The 26059-nt window shown below is 42.1% G+C and overlaps 1 protein-coding gene across 1 annotated transcript in view; it reads left to right on the top strand.

Moving 5' to 3' along the window:
- CPVL (carboxypeptidase vitellogenic like) overlaps positions 1 to 26059 on the top strand; it is a 1090549-nt gene that overhangs the window by 155847 nt on the left and 908643 nt on the right. The window contains exon 5 of the mRNA XM_053714190.1: positions 25449 to 25507. Within this exon, the coding sequence (XP_053570165.1) occupies positions 25449 to 25507 (59 nt within the window). The remainder of the gene's footprint in view (positions 1 to 25448; positions 25508 to 26059) is intronic.

Below are 26059 nucleotides of genomic sequence, written 5' to 3'. Positions count from 1 at the left end.
GTTCCATCGTCCAAAATGGAAACCATTCGAACAATCCTTCCATCCAGGAAGGTCAATTCTTGACCACGGTGGATTTAAAGGATGCGTATCTACATATTCCTGTCCACAAGGAACATCATCGGTTCCTAAGGTTCGCATTCCTGGACAAACATTACCAGTTCGTGGCGCTTCCTTTCGGATTAGCCACTGCTCCAAGGATTTTCTCAAAGGTACTAGGGTCCCTTCTGGCGGTGCTAAGACCAAGGGGCATTGCTGTAGTACCTTACTTGGACGACATTCTGATTCAAGCTTCGTCCCTTCCTCAAGCAAAGGCTCACACGGACATAGTCCTGGCCTTTCTCAGATCTCACGGATGGAAAGTGAACGTGGAAAAGAGTTCTCTATCTCCGTCGACAAGAGTTCCCTTCTTGGGAACAATAATAGACTCCTTAGAAATGAGGATTTTTCTGACAGAGACCAGAAAAACAAAACTTCTAAACTCTTGTCGGATACTTCATTCCGTTCCTCTTCCTTCCATAGCGCAGTGCATGGAAGTAATAGGTTTGATGGTAGCGGCAATGGACATAGTTCCTTTTGCGCGCATTCATCTAAGACCATTACAACTGTGTGTGCTCAGTCAGTGGAATGGGGACTATACAGACTTGTCTCCGAAGATACAAGTAAATCAGAGGACCAGAGACTCACTCCATTGGTGGCTGTCCCTGGACAACCTGTCACAAGGGGTGACCTCCCGCAGACCAGAGTGGGTCATTGTCACGACCGACGCCAGTCTGATGGGCTGGGGCGCGGTCTGGGGATCCCTGAAAGCTCAGGGTCTTTGGTCTCGGGAAGAATCTCTTCTACCGATAAATATTCTGGAACTGAGAGCGATATTCAATGCTCTCAAGGCTTGGCCTCAGCTAGCGAGGGCCAAGTTCATACGGTTTCAATCAGACAACATGACGACTGTTGCGTACATCAACCATCAGGGGGGAACAAGGAGTTCCCTGGCGATGGAAGAAGTGACCAGAATCATTCAATGGGCGGAGACTCGCTCCTGCCACCTGTCTGCAATCCACATCCCAGGAGTGGAAAATTGGGAAGCGGATTTTCTGAGTCGTCAGACATTGCATCCGGGGGAGTGGGAACTCCATCCGGAAATCTTTGCCCAAATCACTCAACTGTGGGGCATTCCAGACATGGATCTGATGGCCTCTCGTCAGAACTTCAAGGTTCCTTGCTACGGGTCCAGATCCAGGGATCCCAAGGCGACTCTAGTAGATGCACTAGTAGCACCTTGGACCTTCAAACTAGCCTATGTATTCCCGCCGTTTCCTCTCATCCCCAGGCTGGTAGCCAGGATCAATCAGGAGAGGGCGTCGGTGATCTTGATAGCTCCTGCGTGGCCACGCAGGACTTGGTATGCAGATCTGGTGAATATGTCATCGGCTCCACCATGGAAGCTACCTTTGAGACGAGACCTTCTTGTTCAAGGTCCGTTCGAACATCCGAATCTGGTCCCACTCCAGCTGACTGCTTGGAGATTGAACGCTTGATCTTATCAAAGCGAGGGTTCTCAGATTCTGTTATTGATACTCTTGTTCAGGCCAGAAAGCCTGTAACTAGAAAAATTTACCACAAAATTTGGAAAAAATATATCTGTTGGTGTGAATCTAAAGGATTCCCTTGGGACAAGGTTAAGATTCCTAAGAGTCTATCCTTCCTTCGAGAAGGATTGGAAAAAGGATTATCTGCAAGTTCCTTGATGGGACAGATTTCTGCCTTGTCTGTGTTACTTCACAAAAAGCTGGCAGCTGTGCCAGATGTTCAAGCCTTTGTTCAGGCTCTGGTTAGAATCAAGCCTGTTTACAAACCTTTGACTCCTCCTTGGAGTCTCAACTTAGTTCTTTCAGTTCTTCAGGGGGTTCCGTTTGAACCCTTACATTCCGTTGATATTAAGTTATTATCTTGGAAAGTTTTGTTTTTGGTTGCAATTTCTTCTGCTAGAAGAGTTTCAGAATTATCTGCTCTGCAGTGTTCTCCTCCTTATCTGGTGTTCCATGCAGATAAGGTGGTTTTACGTACTAACCTGGTTTTCTTCCAAAAGTTGTTTCTAACAAAAACATTAACCAGGAGATAGTCGTGCCTTCTCTGTGTCCGAAACCAGTTTCGAAGAAGGAACGTTTGTTGCACAATTTGGATGTTGTTCGCGCTCTAAAATTCTATTTAGATGCTACAAAGGATTTTAGACAAACATCTTCCTTGTTTGTTGTTTATTCTGGTAAAAGGAGAGGTCAAAAAGCAACTTCTACCTCTCTCTCTTTTTGGATTAAAAGCATCATCAGATTGGCTTACGAGACTGCCGGACGGCAGCCTCCTGAAAGGATCACAGCTCCTTCCACTAGGGCTGTGGCTTCCACATGGGCCTTCAAGAACGAGGCTTCTGTTGATCAGATATGTAGGGCAGCGACTTGGTCTTCACTGCACTCTTTTACCAAATTTTACAAGTTTGATACTTTTGCTTCTTCTGAGGCTATTTTTGGGAGAAAGGTTTTGCAAGCCGTGGTGCCTTCCATTTAGGTGACCTGATTTGCTCCCTCCCTTCATCCGTGTCCTAAAGCTTTGGTATTGGTTCCCACAAGTAAGGATGACGCCGTGGACCGGACACACCTATGTTGGAGAAAACAGAATTTATGTTTACCTGATAAATTACTTTCTCCAACGGTGTGTCCGGTCCACGGCCCGCCCTGGTTTTTTAATCAGGTCTGATAATTTTTTTTTCTTTAACTACAGTCACCACGGTATCATATGGTTTCTCCTATGCAAATATTCCTCCTTAACGTCGGTCGAATGACTGGGGTAGGCGGAGCCTAGGAGGGATCATGTGACCAGCTTTGCTGGCTCTTTGCCATTTCCTGTTGGGGAAGAGAATATCCCACAAGTAAGGATGACGCCGTGGACCGGACACACCGTTGGAGAAAGTAATTTATCAGGTAAACATAAATTCTGTTTTTAATTTTTTTCCTAAGGTTGTGAATTCTAACAACATTAGTAGAGAAATTGTGGTTCCTTCATTATGTCCTAATCCTAAGAATTCTAAGGAGAGATCATTGCATTCTTTGGATGTTGTTAGAGCTTTGAAATATTATGTTGAAGCTACTAAGAATTTCCGAAAGACTTCTAGTCTATTTGTTATCTTTTCCGGTTCTAGGAAAGGTCAGAAGGCCTCTGCCATTTCTTTGGCATCTTGGTTGAAATCTTTAATTCATCATGCTTATGTCGAGTCGGGTAAATCTCCGCCTCAAAGGATTACAGCTCATTCTACTAGGTCAGTTTCTACTTCCTGGGCGTTTAGGAATGAAGCTTTGATTGTTCAGATTTGCAAAGCGGCAACTTGGTCTTCTTTGCATATTTTTACTAAATTCTACCATTTTGATGTGTATTCTTCTTCTGAAGCAGTTTTTGGTAGAAAAAATACTTCAGGCAGCTGTTTCAGTTTGATTCTTCTGCTTATAATTTCAGTTTTCTTCATTATAAGATTTAAACTTTATTTTGGGTGTGGATTATTTTTCAGCGGAATTGGCTGTCTTTATTTTATCCCTCCCTCTCTAGTGACTCTTGCGTGGAAGATCCACATCTTGGGTAGTCATTATCCCATACGTCACTAGCTCATGGACTCTTGCTAATTACATGAAAGAAAACATAATTTATGTAAGAACTTACCTGATAAATTCATTTCTTTCATATTAGCAAGAGTCCATGAGGCCCACCCTTTTTTTGTGGTGGTTATGATTTTTTTGTATAAAGCACAATTATTCCAATTCCTTGTTTTTTATGCTTTCGCACTTTTTTCTTATCACCCCACTTCTTGGCTATTCGTTAAACTGATTTGTGGGTGTGGTGAGGGGTGTATTTATAGGCATTTTGAGGTTTGGGAAACTTTGCCCCTCCTGGTAGGAATGTATATCCCATACGTCACTAGCTCATGGACTCTTGCTAATATGAAAGAAATGAATTTATCAGGTAAGTTCTTACATAAATTATGTTTTTCAGACTGTCTGTTTCATTATTGGGATAATGCATATAATTTATTTTTTCTTACGTTGAAAAATTTTTCATTTGGCCATTTTTCCTGCGTGCTGTTAAGCTTGCGGGGGCGGGAAATGTTTCTTTTTATTTCGTCATTTTTTGGCGCGTTCTTTTTTTGGCGCTAAAAATGTCACTTCCGGCGTGGTAATTTTCACCGGAAGTTGTATTCTGTTACGCATGCGTATTCAGACGTTTTTTTGCGCCAAAAAAATGTGGGCGTCTTTTTTACTCACATTATTTAAACATTTCTCTTCATTGCTTCTGGTTGCTAGAAGCTTATTATTTTGCATTCTTTCCCATTCCTGAAACTGTCATTTAAGGAATTTGTTAATTTTGCTTTATATGTTGTTTTTTCTATTACATATTGCAAGATGTCTCATCCCGACCCTGGATCAAAATCCACTAATGAACAGACGCTGCCTGATGCTGGTTCTACCAAAGTTAAGTGCATATGTTGTAAACTTGTGGTAACTGTTCCTCCAGCTGTAGTTTGTGAAAGCTGTCATGATAAACTTTCCAATTCTAATTGTGTCTCCATTAGTAATAATCCTTTGCCTGTTGTTGTTCCTTCAACATCTAATGTTCAGGATGTTCCTGTTAATGTAAAAGAATTTGTTTCTAATTCTATTAGGAAGGCTCTGTCTGTTATTCCTCCTTCCAGTAAACGTAAAAGGTCTTTCAAAACTTCTCACATTTCAGATGAATTTTTAGGTGACCGTCATCATTCTGACTTATCTGATTCTGATGAGGTTTTTTCTGGTTCAGAAGATTCTTCTACAGATATTGATTCTGATAAATCCTCATATTTATTTAAAATGGAGTTTATTCGTTCATTAGTAAAAGAAGTTTTGATTGCATTAGATATGGAGGAATCCAGTCCTCCTGATACTAAAACTGCTAAACGTTTAAATTCGGTTTATAAGCCTCATGTGTTAATTCCGGAAGTTTTTCCAGTTCCTGACGCTATCTCAGATGTGATTGCTTGGGAATGGGATAGTTTGGGTACTTCATTTACTCCTTCTCCAAGGTTTAAGAAATTGTACCCTGTGCCATCTGATAGATTGGAGTTTTGGGATAAAATCCCTAAAGTTGATGGGGCTATCTCTACCCTTGCTAAACGTACTGCTATTCCTACAGCATATAGCACTTCGTTTAAAGATCCTTTAGATAGGAAGATTGAATGAATCTTTTTTTTAAGAAAAGCTTATTTATGTTCAGGTAATTTACTTAGACCTGCTATATCTTTGGCTGATGTTGCTGCAGCTTCAACTTTTTGGTTGGAGGCTTTAGCGCAACAAGTGTCAGATCATAATGCATATAGCATTGTTAAACTTCTTCAACATGCTAATAACTTTGTCTGTGATGCCATTTTTGATATCATTAGAGTTGTCTGGTATATGTCTTTAGCTATTTTAGCCAGAAGAGCTTTGTGGCTTAAATCTTGGAATGTAGATATGTCTTCTAAGTCAACTTTGCTTTCTCTCTCTTTCCAAGGTAATAAGTTGTTTGGTTCTCAGTTGGATTCTATAATTTCAACTGTTACTGGAGGGAAGGGAGCTTTTTTGCCCCAGGGCAAAAAATCTAAAGGTAATTTTAGGGCTGCTAATCGTTTTCGTTCCTTTCGTCAAAATAGAGAGCAGAAGCCCGACCCTTCTCCTAAAGGATCGGTTTCCGGTTGGAAACCTAATCCAGTCTGGAATAAATCCAAGCCTTCCAGAAAGTCAAAACCTGCTCCTAAATCCGCATGAAGGTGCGGCCAGCGCAGCTGGTAGGGGGCAGGTTACGATTTTTCAAAGATGTTTGGATCAATTCGATTCACAATCTTTGGATTCAGAACATTGTTTCACAAGGGTACAGAATAGGTTTCAAGGTAAGGCCACCTGTGAGCAGATTTTTTTCTCTCCCGCATTCCAGTAAATCCAGTGAAGGCTCAGGCGTTTCTGAAATGTGTTTCAGACCTAGAGTTAGCTGGGGTAATTATGCCAGTTCCAGTTCTGGAACGGGGTCTGGGGTTTTATTCAAATCTATTCATTGTGCCAAAGAAAGAGAATTCTTTCAGACCAGTTCTGAATCTAAAAATATTGAATAGTTATGTAAGGATACCAACATTCAAAATGGTGACTATAAGAACTATTCTGCCTTTTGTTCAGCAAGGGCATTATATGTCTACAATAGACTTACAGGATGCATACCTGCATATTCCAATTCATTCAGATCACTATCAGTTTCTGAGATTCAATATTCTAGACAAGCATTACCAGTTTATTGCTCTTCCATTTGGTCTAGCAACTGCGCCAAGGATCTTTTGGAAGGTTCTAGGTGCCCTTCTCTCTGTAATCAGAGTACAGGGTATTGCAGTATTTCCTTATTTGGACGATATCTTGGTACTTGCTCAGTCTTTACATTCTGCAGAATTTCACACGAATCAACTTGTGTTGTTTCTTCAAAGACATGGTTGGAGGATCAATTTACCAAAAAGTTCTTTGATTCCTCAGACAAGAGTAACCTTTTTAGGTTTCCAAATAGATTCAGTGTCCATGACTTTGTCTCTGACAGAAAAGAGACGTCTGAAATTGGTTCCAGCCTGTTGAAACCTTCAGTCTCAATTGTTCCCTTCGGTAGCATTATGCATGGAGATTTTGGGTCTCATGACTGCTGCTTCGGACGCGATCCCTTTTGCTCGTTTTCACACGAGACCACTCCAGCTTTGTATGCTGAACCAGTGGTGCAGGGATTATACAAGGATATCACAAATAATCTCCTTAAATCCCAATGTTCGATCATCTCTAACTTGGTGGATGGATCACCATCGTTTAATTCAAGGGGCCTCTTTTGTTCGTCCAACCTGGACTGTGATCTCAACAGATGCGAGTCTTTCAGGTTGGGGAGCTGTATGGGGATCTCTGACGGCGCAGGGGGTTTGGGAATCTCAGTAGGTGAGATTACCAATCAACATTTTGGAACTCCGTGCGATTTTCAGAGCTCTTCAGTTCTGGCCTCTTCTGAAGAGAGAATCGTTCATTTGTTTTCAGACAGACAATGTCACAACCGTGGCATATGTCAATCATCAAGGTGGGACTCACAATCCTCAAGCTATGAAAGAAGTATCTTGGATACTTGTATGGGCGGAATCCAGCTCCTGTCTAATTTCTGCGGTTCACATCCCAGGTGTAGACAATTGGGAAGCGGATTATCTCAGTCGCCAGACGTTACATCCGGGCGAATGGTCTCTTCACCCAGAGGTATTTCTTCAGATTGTGCAAATCTGGGGTCTTCCAGAAATAGATCTGATGGCCTCTCATCTGAACAAGAAACTTCCCAGGTATCTATCCAGATCCCGGGATCCTCAGGCGGAAGCAGTGGATGCGTTGTCAATTCCTTGGAATTATCATCCTGCTTATATCTTTCCGCCTCTAGTTCTTCTTCCGAAAGTAATCTCCAAAATTCGAATGGAGCGCTCATGTGTACTGCTGGTGGCTCCAGCATGGCCTCACAGGTTTTGGTTTGCGGATCTCGTTCGGATGGCCAGTTGCCAACCTTGGACACTTCCGGTAAGGCCAGACCTATCTCAAGGTCCTTTTTTCCATCAGGATCTCAAATCATTAAATTTGAAGGTATGGCGATTGAACGCTTAATACTTAGTCATAGAGGTTTCTCTGATTCAGTGATTAATACTATGTTACAGGCTCGAAAATATGTCTTGAGAAAGATTTATTATCGGGTTTGGAAGACTTACATCTCTTGGTGTTCTCATAAATTCTCCTGGCATTCTTTCAGAATTCCTAAAATTTTACAATTTCTTCAGGATGGTTTGGAGAAAGGTTTGTCTGCAAATTCCTTGAAAGGACAAATTTCTGTTCTTTTTCACAGAAAGATTGCTCATCTTCCTGATATTCGTTGTTTTGTACAGGCTTTGGTCCGTATCAAACCTGTCATTACGCCAATCTCTCCTCCTTGGAGTCTTAATTTGGTTTTGTCAGCTTTAGAGGCTCCTCCGTTTGAGCCTATGCATTCTCTGGACATTAAATTACTTTCCTGGAAAGTATTGTTCATTTTGGCTATCTCTTCTGCTAGAAGAGTTTCTGAGTTATCTGCTCTTTCTTGTGAATCTCTTTTCTGATTTTTCATCAGGATAAGGCTGTGTTGCGGACTTCATTTCAATTTTTGCATAAGGTTGTGAATTCTAACAACATTAGTAGAGAAATTGTTGTCCCTTCATTGTGTCCTAATCCTAAGAATTCAAAGGAAAGGTTGTTACATTCTTTGGATGTAGTTAGAGCTTTAAAATATTATGTTACAGCTACTAAAGATTTTAGAAAGACTTCTAGTCTATTTGTTATCTTTTCTGGTTCCAGGAAAGGTCAGAAGGCTTCTGCCATTTCTTTGGCGTCTTGGTTAAAGTCTTTGATTCATCATGCTTATATGGAGTCGGGTAAGTCCCCGCCTCAAAGAATTACGGCTCATTCTACTAGGTCAGTTTCTACTTCCTGGGCTTTTAGGAATGAAGCTTCTGTTGATCAGATTTGCAAAGCAGCAACTTGGTCTTCTTTGCATATTTTTACTAAATTCTACCATTTTGATGTGTTTTCTTCTTCTGAAGCAGTTTTTGGTAGAAAAGTACTTCAGGCAGCTGTTTGATTCGTCTGCTTATAATTTCAGTTTTTTTCATTATAAGATTAAAACTTTTGATTTGGGTTGTGGATTATTTTTTTCAGCGGAATTGGCTGTCTTTATTTTATCCCTCCCTCTCTAGTGACTCTTGCGTGGAAGTTCCACATCTTGGGTATCTGCTATCCCATACGTCACTAGCTCATGGTCTCTTGCTAATTACATGAAAGAAAACATAATTTATGTAAGTACTTACCTGATAAATTCATTTCTTTCATATTAGCAAGAGTCCATGAGGCCCACCCTTTTTGTGGTGGTTATTATTTTTTTGTATAAAGCACAATTATTCCAATTCCTTATTTTTTTTATGCTTTCGCTCCTTTTTCACCCCACTTCTTGGCTATTCGTTAAACTTAATTGTGGGTGTGGTGAGGGGTGTATTTATAGGCATTTTAAGGTTTGGGAAACTTTGCCCCTCCTGGTAGGAATGTATATCCCATATGTCACTAGCTCATGGACTCTTGCTAATATGAAAGAAATGAATTTATCAGGTAAGTTCTTACATAAATTATGTTTTTATCCCTCCGTCTCTCTTCAGAATGTTAGCTCTAAGCAACTGCATATGGGAACAATAATCTTCAAATGAAGCCATGTTTAATTAGACAAATATCTTGCCTTGCATGAAAATCATCTATTGTACATTTTGTAGCATACCATCGTAATCATTGTCTGCTAGTACGTATGTGTGTGTGTACTCCCAGATGAGTGGCATATGAAGCAGCTGGGTGCGGGCAGTGTAACACTTTGCAATATTATTACATAGTGTTATTTATAAGGTAAAAACAAAAGGGCACCTCATGGTGTAGACTGTATGATTTTTGAAACAGATAAAAGTATGATGCCTGATGAAACGGCTCTTCTTTGAGCTGGGAAACGCGTTGCATGTTTTCAAACAGATCAGCTGTATACTGATGTTTTATTAAATCATTTTTAAGTACTTTTATTAAGTTGCAGCACACTATTTGGGGCTACTGGATTTTTCCTGATTACCTGTGGCTGAATATTGTAGACTCTCGTGTCTAGGGAGGAATTCCCCTGGCCATCCAGCCTGCCCATTTGCACTCTCCATCTATATTGTGCCATCTTGCATGTGAGATTATTTTATCTGTTTGATAAATCATTCAGTCTACACCATGAAGGCACCCTTTTGTTTCTCTTGTTAAATGTGTTCAGTCCACGGGTCATCCATTACTTATGGGATATATTCTCCTTCCCAACAGGAAGTTGCAAGAGGATCACCCAAGCAGAGCTGCTATATAGCTCCTCCCCTCACATGTCATATCCAGTCATTCTCTTGCAAGTCTCAACAAAGAAGGAGGTCGTGAGAGGAGTTGGAGTTTTTTACTTAATTATTCTTCAATCAAAAGTTTGTTATTTTAAAAGGCACCGGAGTGTGCTGTTTTTTCTCTCAGGCAGTATTTAGAAGAAGAATCTGCCTGCGTTTTCTATGATCTTAGCAGACGTAACTAAGATCCACTGGCTGTTCTCGCACATTCTGAGGAGTGGGGTAACTTCAGAAAAGGGAATAGCATGCGGGGTCCCCTGCAAATGAGGTATGTGCAGTAAAATATTTTCTAGGAATTGAATTGACTAAGAAAACACTGCCGATACCCATATGATGTAAGTACAGCCTAAAATGCAGTAGTAGCGACTGATATCAGGCTGGTAAATGTATGCACAGTAGAGTTATTTTCTAGGGACTAGAATTTGACTGAAAAAATACTGTTAATACTGAAATAATGTATGAGCCTTAACTGCAGTAGAAGCGACTGGTAGCAGGCTTAGTGATAACTTTACACAACATCTGAAATGTTTTTTAAAACGTTTACTGGCATATTAATAGTTTTGTGAGGTACTTTGGTGATAAATCTCTTGGGGCATGATTTTTTCCAAATGGCTAACGTTTTTTTCTGCATAGAAACCGTTATAGCTGGTCTCCCACTGTTGTAATATGAGTGGGAGGGGCTTTTTGTTAGCGCCTTGTTGCGCAGTTAAAATTCAATCATAGTCTTCCTGTTTCTTCCTCCTTGATCCAGGACGTCTCCAGAGAGCTCAGGGGTCTTCAAAATTCATTTTTGAGGGAGGTAATCAGTCACAGCAGACCTGTGACAGTGTGTTTGACTGTGATAAAAAACGTTAACTGTTAATTTGATTATCCGTTTTTGGGTATTAAGGGGTTAATCATCCTTTTGCTAGTGGGTGCAATACTCTGCTAATTTCATACATTTAATGTAAAGATTTGGTTGCTATAACTGAATTAGTTCATTGTTATTTCAACTGTAATTGTTTTTTTGGTGTTTTTAAAAGCGCAGCAGCGTTTTTTACTTTGCTTGAAAATTTTCTGAAAGTAATTTCCAAGCTTGCTAGCCTCATTGCTAGTCTGTTTAAACATGTCTGATACAGATGAATCTGCTTGTTCATTATGTTTAAAAGCCAATGTGGAGCCCAATATAAATATGTGTACCAATTGTATTGATATTACTTTAAATAAAGGGTTTAGAAAAGGGTTTATCTGCTAGTTCCTTAAAGGGACAGATTTCTGCTCTGTCTATTCTTTTACACAAACGCCTGGCAGAAGTTCCAGACGTTCAGGCTTTTTGTCAGGCTTTAGCTAGGATTAAGTTTGTGTTTAAGACTGTTGCTCCGCCGTAGAGCTTAAACTTAGTTCTTAAAGTTCTTCAAGGTGTTCCGTTTGAACCCCTTCATTCCATTGATATTAAGCTGTTATCTTGGAAAGTTCTGTTTTTGATGGCTATTTCCTCAGCTCGAAGAGTCTCTGAGTTATCTGCCTTACATTGTGATTCTCCTTATCTGATTTTTCATTCAGACAAGGTAGTTCTGCGTACTAAACCTGGGTTTTTACCTAAGGTAGTTTCTAACAGGAATATCAATCAAGAGATTGTTGTTCCATCATTATGTCCTAATCCTTCTTCAAAGAAGGAACGTCTTTTGCATAATCTGGATGTAGTCCGTGCCCTGAAGTTCTACTTACAGGCAACTAAAGATTTTCGGCAAACTTCTTCTCTGTTTGTCGTTTATTCTGGACAGAGGAGAGGTCAAAAGGCTTCGGCCACCTCTGTCTTTTTGGCTTCGTAGCATAATTCGTTTAGCCTATGAGACTGCTGGACAGCAGCCCCCTGAAAGAATTACAGCTCATTCCACTAGAGCTGTGGCTTCCACCTGGGCCTTTAAGAATGAGGCCTCTGTTGAACAGATTTGCAAGGCTGCAACTTGGTCTTCACTTCATACCTTTTCAAAATTTTACAAATTTGACACTTTTGCTTCTTCGGAGGCTGTTTTTGGGAGAAAGGTTCTACAGGCAGTGGTTCCTGCCTTGTCCCTCCCATCATCCGTGTACTTTAGCTTTGGTATTGGTATCCCATAAGTAATGGATGACCCGTGGACTGAACACACTTAACAAGAGAAAACATAATTTATGCTTACCTGATAAATTTATTTCTCTTGTAGTGTGTTCAGTCCACGGCCTGCCCTGTCTTTTTGAGGCAGTTCTAAATTTAAATTAAAACTCCAGTCACCACTGCACCCTATAGTTTCTCCTTTCTTGTCTTGTTTCGGTCGAATGACTGGATATGACATGTGAGGGGAGGAGCTATATAGCAGCTCTGCTTGGGTGATCCTCTTGCAACTTCCTGTTGGGAAGGAGAATATATCCCATAAGTAATGGATGACCCGTGGACTGAACACACTACAAGAGAAATACATTTATTAGGTAAGCATAAATTATGTTTTTTACCTTGTAGATGCATGTTTGTTTTCCTGCACCTTTTAGAAAAGGAGCTGCCCTGATGACTTATTCTTCTAGATTGGATACAGGGATTTCCCCCCAACCTTAAAGTATTGTGTGTAGTATAGCGCCCCCTGTCACGGGAGACCAGCACTCTATACCGTTGTTTTACTGGGATCATTTCAATGAGCAAAACGAATGGTGAAATAAATTTGTACTTCACTAAAAATAGGCAAACACCCAGAATTACACAAAGTACAGAAAGAACACCCTCACTTTGGGGTTAGGAGAAAAACTACCTTGTTCTATCAGCCACAGTCAGTAGAATCCAGGTAAAACAAATAGTCCTCTTGCACAGTCTTGTTATAGCCCCTTAGAGAGCTTTTGGTTAATCGACCCCTGGATAGTTTCGGAAACTCCTTCCCCCCCCCCCACGCAAAGTGGTATTGAAAACTGCTCATCTCTCGTCAGCTCACAACACGGCCCCTAGCGATAATCTTGGCAACCAATCGTAACCCAGCACACAGAGGGGCATCACTGTTAACTGCTGTCAGCCCCACCCCCTGATCACCTTTCTGAGATTGTAGTCAGTCTGGCTAGCTGGACCATTTTAATCTGAGGATGTACAAATGCAGCCTTTTGAAGTGCCAGATCTGAGGGTAATAGATGGACCAGATACCACTTTTGTCCCTAGAAGATTTACTGCCTTGAGTAATTAAATCTGCTTTGAAGCAGCCTGTTCAGATATGTAAATCAGTCTTCTAAGCAGAGACTGTGAAAATCTCTTTGTACACTGGCCTGTGACATAATTTGTACAAATAGCAATACACCACTGTAATTGACATACATGAATGAGAGACAGGCCCCAAAGCACAGAATAAGGGAAACAATGTGTGCACCCACTCTTTTGTCACACCCCGTTTACTTTGTATACAAAGTGACTTAAGCTGTCCAAAGCACCAATTAATTGCATAATTTAACTTGGTGATGATTTCTGCAACAAACACTGAAAAATCTAATATCTATTTCTCCAACATAGGTGTGTCCGGTCCACGGCGTCATCCTTACTTGTGGGGATATTCTCTTCCCCAACAGGAAATGGCAAAGAGCCCAGCAAAGCTGGTCACATGATCCCTCCTAGGCTCCGCCTACCCCAGTCATTCTCTTTGCCGTTGTACAGGCAACATCTCCACGGAGATGGCTTAGAGTTTTTTAGTGTTTAACTGTAGTTTCTTCTGTTATGTGCGATCAGTCCACGGGTCATCATTACTTCTGGGATATAACTCCTCCCCAACAGGAAATGCAAGAGGATTCACCCAGCAGAGCTGATATAGCTCCTCCCCTCTACGTCAGTCCCAGTCATTCTCTTGCACCCAACGACTAGATAGGATGTGTGAGAGGACTATGGTGATTATACTTAGTTTTTATGACTTCAATCAAAAGTTTGTTATTTTACAATAGCACCGGAGCGTGTTATTACTTCTCTGGCAGAGTTTGAAGAAGAATCTACCAGAGTTTTTTACTATGATTTTAACCGGAGTAGTTAAGATCATATTGCTGTTCTCGGCCATCTGAGGGAGGTAAAGGCTTCAGATCAGGGGACAGCGGGCAGATGAATCTGCATTGAGGTATGTAGCAGTTTTTATTTTCTGAATGGAATTGATGAAAAAATCCTGCTATACCGTTATAATGACATGTATGTATACACTTCAGTATTCTGGGAATGGTTTTTCACCGGAACTACTCTGTTAAAGGTCACTAATCCTTTTAATAAATATTGTCATGTTAAACGTTTTTGCTGGAATGTAGAATCGTTTACATTGCTGAGGTACTGAGTAAATAAATGTTTGGGCATTATTTTCCACTTGGCAGTTGTCTGCTTTAAATTGTGACAGTTTCGTTTCTCCTCACTGCTGTGTGTGAGAGGGAGGGGCCGTTTTTGGCGCTCTTTTGCTACGCATCAAAAAATTCCAGTCAGCTACTATTATATTTCCTGCATGATCCGGTTCACTGACAGATCTCAGGGGTCTTCAAACTTCTTTGAAGGGAGGTACATTCTCTCAGCAGAGCTGTGAGAATTTTTATTGACTGTGAATAAAAACGTTACTCTATAATTTTTTATGTCAAATTTAGTTATTTACTAATGGGAACAAACCTTTGCTAAAAGTTGTGTTATTTTAAACTTGATGCTATAACTGTTTCAGTTCATTATCTCAACTGTCATTTAATCGTTTAAGTACCTCTTTGAGGCACAGTACGTTTTTGCTAAAAAAGATTATAACCAGGTTGCAAGTTATTGCTAGTGTGTTAAACATGTCTGACTCAGAGAATATCTGTGTCATTTGTTCCAATGCCAAGGTGGAGCCCAATAGAAATTTATGTACTAACTGTATTGATGCTACTTTAAATAAAAGTCAATCTGTACAATGTGAACAAAGTTCACCAAACTGCGAGGGGAGAGTTATGCCGACTAACTCGCCTCACGCGGCAGTACCTGCATCTCCCGCCCGGGAGGTGAGTGATATTATGGCGCCTAATACATCTGGGCGGCCATTACAGATAACATTACATGATATGGCTACTGTTATGACTGAAGTTTTGTCTAAATTACCAGAACTAAGAGGCAAGCGTGATCACTCTGGGGTGAGAACAGAGTGCGCTGACAATACTAGGGCCATGTCTGATACTGCGTCACAGCTTGCAGAGCATGAGGACGGAGAGCTTCATTCTGTGGGTGACGGTTCTGATCCAAACAGATTGGATTCAGATATTTCAAATTTTAAATTTAAATTGGAGAACCTCCGTGCATTACTAGGGGAGGTCTTAGCAGCTCTCAATGATTGTAACACCATTGCAATACCAGAGAAAATGTGTAGGTTGGATAAATACTTTGCGGTACCGGCGAGTACTGACGTTTTTCCTATACCTAAGAGATTAACTGAAATTGTTACTAAGGAGTGGGATAGACCCGGTGTGCCGTTCTCACCCCCTCCAATATTTAGAAAGATGTTTCCAATAGACGCCACTACTCGGGACTTATGGCAAACGGTCCCTAAGGTGGAGGGAGCAGTTTCTACTTTAGCTAAGCGTACCACTATCCCGGTGGAGGATAGCTGTGCTTTTTCAGATCCAATGGATAAAAAATTAGAGGGTTACCTTAAGAAAATGTTTGTTCAACAAGGTTTTATATTGCAACCCCTTGCATGTATCGCGCCGATTACGGCTGCGGCAGCATTTTGGATTGAGTCTCTGGAAGAGAACCTTAGTTCATCTACGCTAGACGACATTATGGACAGGCTTAGAGTCCTTAAACTAGCCAATTCATTCATTTCGGAGGCCGTAGTACATTTAACCAAACTTACGGCTAAGAACTCTGGATTCGCCATACAGGCACGTAGAGCACTGTGGCTAAAATCCTGGTCAGCTGATGTTACTTCTAAGTCTAAATTACTTAATATACCTTTCAAGGGGCAGTCTTTATTTGGGCCCGGGTTGAAAGAAATTATCGCTGACATTACAGGAGGTAAGGGCCACGCCCTACCTCAAGACAAAGCCAAAGCTAAGGCTAGACAGTCTAATTTTCGTCCCTTTCGGAATTTCAAACCTGGAGCAGCGTCAACCTCCACTGCACCAAAACAGGAAGGAGCTGTTGCTCGTTACAGACAAGGCTGGAAACCTAACCAGTCCTGGAATAAGGGCAAACAGGCCAGGAAACCTGCTGCTGCCCCAAAGACAGCATGAACCGAGAGCCCCCGATCCGGGACCGGATCTAGTGGGGGGCAGACTTTCTCTCTTCGCTCAGGCCTGGGCAAGAGATGTTCAGGATCCCTGGGCGCTGGAGATCATATCTCAGGGATACCTTCTAGACTTCAAATTATCTCCCCCAAAAGGGAGATTTCATCTGTCAAGGTTGTCAACAAACCAGATAAAGAAAGAAGCGTTTCTACGCTGTGTACAAGATCTGTTATTAATGGGAGTGATCCATCCAGTTCCGCGGTCGGAACAAGGACAAGGGTTCTACTCAAACCTGTTTGTGGTTCCCAAAAAAGAGGGAACTTTCAGGCCAATCTTAGATTTAAAGATTCTAAACAAATTCCTAAGAGTTCCATCGTTCAAAATGGAAACTATTCGGACAATCTTACCTATGATCCAAAAGGGTCAGTACATGACCACAGTGGATTTAAAAGATGCTTACCTTCACATACCGATTCACAAAGATCATCAACGGTATCTACGGTTTGCCTTCCTAGACAGGCACTACCAGTTTGTAGCTCTTCCATTCGGATTGGCTACGGCCCCAAGAATCTTCACAAAGGTTCTGGGCGCCCTTCTGGCGGTACTAAGACCGCGAGGGATTTCGGTAGCTCCGTACCTAGACGACATTCTAATACAAGCTTCAAGCTTTCAAACTGCCAAGTCTCATACAGAGTTAGTTCTGGCATTTCTAAGGTCGCATGGATGGAAAGTGAACGAAAAGAAAAGTTCTCTTTTTCCTCTCACAAGAGTTCCATTCTTGGGGACTCTTATAGATTCTGTAGAAATGAAGATTTACCTGACAGAAGACAGGTTAACAAGGCTTCAGGATGCATGCCGTGTCCTTCATTCCATTCAACACCCGTCAGTAGCTCAATGCATGGAGGTGATCGGCTTAATGGTAGCGGCAATGGACATAGTACCTTTTGCACGCCTACACCTCAGACCGCTGCAATTGTGCATGCTAAGTCAGTGGAATGGGGATTACTCAGATTTGTCCCCTACCCTGAATCTGAATCAAGAGACCAGAAATTCTCTTCTATGGTGGCTTTATCGGCCACACCTGTCCAGGGGGATGCCATTCAGCAGGCCAGACTGGACAATCGTAACAACAGACGCCAGCCTGCTAGGTTGGGGCGCTGTCTGGAATTCTCTGAAGACTCAGGGATTATGGAATCAGGAGGAGAGTCTCCTTCCAATAAACATTCTGGAATTGAGGGCAGTTCTCAATGCCCTTCTAGCTTGGCCCCAATTAACAACTCAGGGGTTCATCAGGTTTCAGTCGGACAATATCACGACTGTAGCTTACATCAACCATCAGGGAGGGACAAGAAGCTCCCTAGCAATGATGGAAGTATCAAAGATAATTCGCTGGGCAGAGTCTCACTCTTGCCACCTGTCAGCAATCCACATCCCGGGAGTGGAGAACTGGGAGGCGGATTTCTTGAGTCGCCAGACTTTTCATCCGGGAGAGTGGGAACTTCATCCGGAGATTTTTGCCCAAATACTTCGACGTTGGGGCAAACCAGAGATAGATCTCATGGCGTCTCGCCAGAACGCCAAACTTCCTCACTACGGGTCCAGATCCAGGGATCCGGAAGCGGTTCTGATAGATGCTTTGACAGCACCTTGGAACTTCGGGATGGCTTATGTGTTTCCACCCTTCCCGCTGCTTCCTCGATTGATTGCGAAAATCAAACAAGAGAGAGCATCTGTGATTCTAATAGCGCCTGCATGGCCACGCAGGACTTGGTATGCAGATCTAGTGGACATGTCATCCTGTCCACCTTGGTCTCTACCTCTGAGACAGGACCTTCTGATACAGGGTCCATTCAAACATCAAAATCTAACTTCTCTGAAACTGACTGCTTGGAAATTGAACGCTTGATTTTATCAAAGCGTGGTTTTTCTGAGTCGGTTATTGATACCCTGATCCAGGCTAGGAAGCCTGTTACCAGAAAGATTTACCATAAAATATGGCGCAAATACCTATACTGGTGCGAATCCAAACGTTACTCCTGGAGTAAGGTTAGGATCCCTAGGATATTGTCTTTTCTACAAGAAGGTTTAGAAAAGGGTTTATCGGCTAGTTCATTAAAGGGACAGATTTCAGCTCTGTCCATCTTGTTACACAGGCGTCTGTCAGAAAATCCAGACGTCCAGGCTTTTTGTCAAGCTTTAGCTAGGATCAAGCCTGTGTTTAAAGCCGTTGCTCCGCCATGGAGTTTAAACTTAGTTCTTAACGTTTTACAAGGTGTTCCATTTGAACCCCTTCATTCCATTGATATAAAATTGTTATCTTGGAAAGTTCTGTTTTTAATGGCTATTTCCTCGGCTCGAAGAGTCTCTGAGTTATCAGCATTACATTGTGATTCTCCTTATCTGATTTTTCACTCAGATAAGGTAGTTCTGCGTACTAAACCTGGGTTCTTACCTAAGGTAGTTACTAACAGGAATATCAATCAAGAGATTGTTGTTCCATCCTTGTGTCCAAATCCTTCTTCAAAGAAGGAACGTCTTCTACACAATCTGGATGTAGTTCGTGCCCTCAAGTTCTACTTGCAGGCAACTAAAAATTTTCGCCAAACTTCTTCCCTGTTTGTCGTTTATTCTGGACAGAGGAGAGGTCAAAAAGCTTCTGCTACCTCTCTCTCTTTCTGGCTTCGTAGCATAATACGTTTAGCCTATGAGACTGCTGGACAGCAGCCTCCTGAAAGAATTACAGCTCACTCCACTAGAGCTGTGGCTTCCACTTGGGCCTTTAAGAATGAGGCCTCTGTTGAACAGATTTGCAAGGCTGCAACTTGGTCTTCGCTTCATACTTTTTCCAAATTTTACAAATTTGACACTTTTGCTTCTTCGGAGGCTATTTTTGGGAGAAAGGTTCTTCAGGCAGTGGTTCCTTCTGTATAATGAGCCTGCCTATCCCTCCCGTCATCCGTGTACTTTTGCTTTGGTATTGGTATCCCAGAAGTAATGATGACCCGTGGACTGATCGCACATAACAGAAGAAAACATAATTTATGCTTACCTGATAAATTCCTTTCTTCTGTTGTGCGATCAGTCCACGGCCCGCCCTGTTTTTTAAGGCAGGTAAATATTTTTTAAATTATACTCCAGTCACCACTTCACCCTTGGTTACTCCTTTCTCGTTGATTCTTGGTCGAATGACTGGGACTGACGTAGAGGGGAGGAGCTATATCAGCTCTGCTGGGTGAATCCTCTTGCATTTCCTGTTGGGGAGGAGTTATATCCCAGAAGTAATGATGACCCGTGGACTGATCGCACAACAGAAGAAAGGAATTTATCAGGTAAGCATAAATTATGTTTTTTATTATTCAATCAAGAGTTTGTTATTTTAAAATAGTGCTGGTATGTACTATTTACTCAGAAACAGAAAAGAGATGAAGATTTCTGTTTGTATGAGGAAAATGATTTTAGCAACCGTTACTAAAATCCATGGCTGTTCCACACAGGACTGTTGAGAGCAATTAACTTCAGTTGGGGGAACAGTGAGCAGTCTCTTGCTGCTTGAGGTATGACACATTCTAACAAGACGATGTAATGCTGGAAGCTGTCATTTTCCCTATGGGATCCGGTAAGCCATGTTTATTAAGATAGTAAATAAGAGCTTCACAAGGGCTTATTAAGACTGTAGACTTTTTCTGGGCTAAATCGATTCATTATTAACACATATTTAGCCTTGAGGAATCATTTAATCTGGGTATTTTGATAAGATTATATCGGCAGGCACTGTTTTAGACACCTTATTCTTTAGGGGCTTTCCCAAATCATAGGCAGAGCCTCATTTTCGCGCCGGTGTTGCGCACTTGTTTTTGAGAGGCATGACATGCAGTCGCATGTGTGAGGAGCTCTGATACATAGAAAAGACTTTCTGAAGGCGTCATTTGGTATCGTATTCCCCTTTGGGCTTGGTTGGGTCTCAGCAAAGCAGATACCAGGGACTGTAAAGGGGTTAAAGTTAAAAACGGCTCCGGTTCCGTTATTTTAAGGGTTAAAGCTTCCAAATTTGGTGTGCAATACTTTTAAGGCTTTAAGACACTGTGGTGAAATTTTGGTGAATTTTGAACAATTCCTTCATATTTTTTCGCAATTGCAGTAATAAAGTGTGTTCAGTTTAAAATTTAAAGTGACAGTAACGGTTTTATTTTAAAACGTTTTTTGTACCTTGTTATCAAGTTTATGCCTGTTTAACATGTCTGAACTACCAGATAGACTGTGTTCTGAATGTGGGGAAGCCAGAGTTCCTTCTCATTTAAATAAATGTGATTTATGTGACAATGACAATGATGCCCAAGATGATTCCTCAAGTGAGGGGAGTAAGCATGGTACTGCATCATTCCCTCCTTCGTCTACACAAGTCTTGCCCACTCAGGAGGCCCCTAGTACATCTAGCGCGCCAATACTCCTTACTATGCAACAATAACAGCTGTAATGGATAATTCTGTCAAAAACATTTTAGCCAAAATGCACACTTATCAGCGTAAGCGCGACTGCTCTGTTTTAGATATTGAAGAGCGTGACGACGCTGATAATAATGGTTCTGAAGGGCCCCTAAACCAGTCTGATGGGGCCAGGGAGGTTTTGTCTGAGGGAGAAATTACTGATTCAGGGAACATTTCTCAACAAACTGAACCTGATGTGATTACGTTTAAATTTAAGTTGGAACATCTCCGCATTCTGCTTAAGGAGGTATTATCCACTCTGGATGATTGTGACAAGTTGGTCATCCCAGAGAAACTATGTAAAATGGACAAGTTCCTAGAGGTCCCGGGGCTCCCAGAAGCTTTTCCTATACCCAAGCGGGTGGCGGACATTGTAAATAAAGAATGGGAAAGGCCCGGTATTCCTTTCGTCCCTCCCCCCATATTTAAAAAATTGTTTCCTATGGTCGACCCCAGAAAGGACTTATGGCAGACAGTCCCCAAGGTCGAGGGAGCGGTTTCCACCTTAAACAAACGCACCACTATACCCATAGAAGATAGTTGTGCTTTCAAAGATCCTATGGATAAAAAATTAGAAGGTTTACTTAAAAAGATGTTTGTTCAGCAGGGTTACCTTCTACAACCAATTTCATGCATTGTCCCTGTCGCTACAGCCGCGTGTTTCTGGTTCGATGAGCTGGTAAAGGCGGTCGATAGTGATTCTCCTCCTTATGAGGAGATTATGGACAGAATCAATGCTCTCAAATTGGCTAATTCTTTCACCTTAGACGCCACTTTGCAATTGGCTAGGTTAGCGGCTAAGAATTCTGGGTTTGCTATTGTGGCGCGCAGAGCGCTTTGGTTGAAATCTTGGTCAGCTGATGCGTCTTCCAAGAACAAGCTACTTAACATTCCTTTCAAGGGGAAAACGCTGTTTGGCCCTGACTTGAAAGAGATTATCTCTGATATCACTGGGGGTAAGGGCCACGCCCTTCCTCAGGATCGGCCTTTCAAGGCCAAAAATAAACCTAATTTTCGTCCCTTTCGTAGAAACGGACCAGCCCAAAGTGCTACGTCCTCTAAGCAAGAGGGTAATACTTCTCAAGCCAAGCCAGCTTGGAGACCAATGCAAGGCTGGAACAAGGGAAAGCAGGCCAAGAAACCTGCCACTGCTACCAAGACAGCATGAAATGTTGGCCCCCGATCCGGGACCGGATCTGGTGGGGGGCAGACTCTCTCTCTTCGCTCAGGCTTGGGCAAGAGATGTTCTGGATCCTTGGGCGCTAGAAATAGTCTCCCAAGGTTATTTTCTGGAGTTCAAGGGGCTTCCCCCAAGGGGGAGGTTCCACAGGTCTCAGTTGTCTTCAGACCACATAAAAAGACAGGCATTCTTACATTGTGTAGAAGACCTGTTAAAAATGGGAGTGATTCATCCTGTTCCATTAGGAGAACAAGGGATGGGGTTCTACTCCAATCTGTTCATAGTTCCCAAAAAAGAGGGAACGTTCAGACCAATCTTAGATCTCAAGATCTTAAACAAGTTTCTCAAGGTTCCATCGTTCAAGATGGAAACCATTCGAACAATTCTTCCTTCCATCCAGGAAGGTCAATTCATGACCACGGTGGATTTAAAGGATGCGTATCTACATATTCCTATCCACAAGGAACATCATCGGTTCCTAAGGTTCGCATTCCTGGACAAGCATTACCAGTTCGTGGCGCTTCCTTTCGGATTAGCCACTGCTCCAAGGATTTTCACAAAGGTACTAGGGTCCCTTCTAGCTGTGCTAAGACCAAGGGGCATTGCCGTAGTACCTTACTTGGACGACATTCTGATTCAAGCGTTGTCCCTTCCTCAAGCAAAGGCTCACACGGACATTGTCCTGGCCTTTCTCAGATCTCACGGATGGAAAGTGAACGTGGAAAAGAGTTCTCTATCTCCGTCAACAAGGGTTCCCTTCTTGGGAACAATAATAGACTCCTTAGAAATGAGGATTTTTCTGACAGAAGCCAGAAAAACAAAACTTCTAGACTCTTGTCGGATACTTCATTCCGTTCCTCTTCCTTCCATAGCGCAGTGCATGGAAGTGATAGGTTTGATGGTAGCGGCAATGGACATAGTTCCTTTTGCGCGCATTCATCTAAGACCATTACAACTGTGCATGCTCAGTCAGTGGAATGGGGACTATACAGACTTGTCTCCAAAGATACAAGTAAATCAGAGGACCAGAGACTCACTCCGTTGGTGGCTGTCCCTGGACAACCTGTCACAAGGGATGACCTTCCGCAGACCAGAGTGGGTCATTGTCACGACCGACGCCAGTCTGATGGGCTGGGGCGCGGTCTGGGGATCCCTGAAAGCTCAGGGTCTTTGGTCTCGGGAAGAATCTCTTCTACCGATAAATATTCTGGAACTGAGAGCGATATTCAATGCTCTCAAGGCTTGGCCTCAGCTAGCGAGGGCCAAGTTCATACGGTTTCAATCAGACAACATGACAACTGTTGCGTACATCAACCATCAGGGGGGAACAAGGAGTTCCCTAGCGATGGAAGAAGTGACCAAAATCATTCTATGGGCGGAGTCTCGCTCCTGCCACCTGCCTGCAATCCACATCCCAGGAGTGGAAAATTGGGAAGCGGATTTTCTGAGTCGTCAGACATTGCATCCGGGGGAGTGGGAACTCCATCCGGAAATCTTTGCCCAAGTCACTCAACTGTGGGGCATTCCAGACATGGATCTGATGGCCTCTCGTCAGAACTTCAAAGTTCCTTGCTACGGGTCCAGATCCAGGGATCCCAAGGCGGCTCTAGTGGATGCACTAGTAGCACCTTGGACCTTCTAACTAGCTTATGTGTTCCCGCCGTTTCCTCTCATCCCCAGGCTGGTAGCCAGGATCAATCAGGAGAGGGCGTCGGTGATCTTGATAGCTCCTGCGTGGCCACGCAGGACTTGGTATGCAGATCTGGTGAATATGTCATCGGCTCCACCATGGAAGCTACCTTTGAGACGAGACCTTCTTGTTCAAGGTCCGTTCGAACATCCGAATCTGGTCTCACTCCAGCTGACTGCTTGGAGATTGAACGCTTGATCTTATCGAAGCGAGGGTTCTCAGATTCTGTTATCGATACTCTTGTTCAGGCCAGAAAGCCTGTAACTAGAAAGATTTACCACAAAATTTGGAAAAAATATATCTGTTGGTGTGAATCTAAAGGATTCCCTTGGGACAAGGTTAAGATTCCTAAGATTCTATCCTTCCTTCAAGAAGGATTGGAAAAAGGATTATCTGCAAGTTCCCTGAAGGGACAGATTTCTGCCTTGTCTGTGTTACTTCACAAAAAGCTGGCAGCTGTGCCAGATGTTCAAGCCTTTGTTCAGGCTCTGGTCAGAATCAAGCCTGTTTACAAACCTTTGACTCCTCCTTGGAGTCTCAACTTAGTTCTTTCAGTTCTTCAGGGGGTTCCGTTTGAACCCTTACATTCCGTTGATATTAAGTTATTATCTTGGAAAGTTTTGTTTTTGGTTGCAATTTCTTCTGCTCGAAGAGTTTCAGAATTATCTGCTCTGCAGTGTTCTCCTCCTTATCTGGTGTTCCATGCAGATAAGGTGGTTTTACGTACTAAACCTGGTTTTCTTCCAAAAGTTGTTTCTAACAAAAACATTAACCAGGAGATTATCGTACCTTCTCTGTGTCCGTAACCAGTTTCGAAGAAGGAACGTTTGTTGCACAATTTGGATGTTGTTCGCGCTCTAAAATTCTATTTAGATGCTACAAAGGATTTTAGACAAACATCTTCCTTGTTTGTTGTTTATTCCGGTAAAAGGAGAGTTCAAAAAGCAACTTCTACCTCTCTCTCTTTTTGGATTAAAAGCATCATCAGATTGGCTTACGAGACTGCCGGGCGGCAGCCTCCCGAAAGAATCACAGCTCATTCCACTAGGGCTGTGGCTTCCACATGGGCCTTCAAGAACGAGGCTTCTGTTGATCAGATATGTAGGGCAGCGACTTGGTCTTCACTGCACACTTTTACCAAATTTTACAAGTTTGATACTTTTGCTTCTTCTGAGGCTATTTTTGGGAGAAAGGTTTTGCAAGCCGTGGTGCCTTCCATTTAGGTGACCTGATTTGCTCCCTCCCTTCATCCGTGTCCTAAAGCTTTGGTATTGGTTCCCACAAGTAAGGATGACGCCGTGGACCGGACACACCTATGTTGGAGAAAACAGAATTTATGTTTACCTGATAAATTACTTTCTCCAACGGTGTGTCCGGTCCACGGCCCGCCCTGGTTTTTTAATCAGGTCTGATATTTTATTTTCTTTAACTACAGTCACCACGGTATCATATGGTTTCTCCTATGCAAATATTCCTCCTTAACGTCGGTCGAATGACTGGGGTAGGCGGAGCCTAGGAGGGATCATGTGACCAGCTTTGCTGGGCTCTTTGCCATTTCCTGTTGGGGAAGAGAATATCCCCACAAGTAAGGATGACGCCGTGGACCGGACACACCGTTGGAGAAAGTAATTTATCAGGTAAACATAAATTCTGTTTTTAAACTTAATATTAGCTTACATTTTATCTGGGTGGTTAGTAAAATCAGCCAGGTGGTATGTCCGTTTAAAAAGGCCCTGGGGAGAACACTCTGTGTGTTTATGGTTGTATGATTTTTATATTTAATGTCAATCTCTTATGTTTGTGTATAATATTATTATATATTATGTATAATATGGTGTGTGTATTTTTTTAACATAGTTTGTCCTTTTTTCTTTGTAGTGATTGCACGGAACTTTTCTTGGACATCTAATTATTCCATGCTTTATATTGATAATCCAGTAAGTGTTTCTCTTGTTAATAAATCTAGTTTTCAGTAGCCCATGATACAATAAACAATGACCGGATGGAAAACTATTCATTTAAAAAAATAATTTACGTTTATTGGGACCTAGCTGAACACACACATGGTAAGCCAATAACAAAAGGCATATGTGTTTAGCCACCAATCAACAACTAGCACCCGGTAGTGCATTGCTGCTCCTAAGCTTACCTAGGTATCAACAAAAGATACCAGAAAACACAAAGGGCATGATCTGAGAGAAGTACAGCTGTAAATTGAAAATTTGCAAATGTTGAAAATGTATATTAATGTTTAATAAATGGTGCCTTTTTGTCTTAAGTAAGAAATTCCTCCAATATAGTTTTATTCTGAGTAGCCTTTTTACCATATGAATATAATCTTTAAACTTTTGTAAGACTGAACAAAAGAATTGAGAGGAAAGAAAAAGCTGTCCTCTTGGTAAATATGTAACTGAATAAACTGAGTTAAAGGATAGTAAAGTCCAAATTAAACTTTCATGATTCAGATAGGGCATGCAATTTTAAACTAC

This window comes from Bombina bombina, chromosome 5 (genome assembly GCF_027579735.1).
Source record: "Bombina bombina isolate aBomBom1 chromosome 5, aBomBom1.pri, whole genome shotgun sequence".
Taxonomy (NCBI): domain Eukaryota; kingdom Metazoa; phylum Chordata; class Amphibia; order Anura; family Bombinatoridae; genus Bombina; species Bombina bombina.
This window is presented reverse-complemented; position numbering and strand designations above follow the sequence as displayed.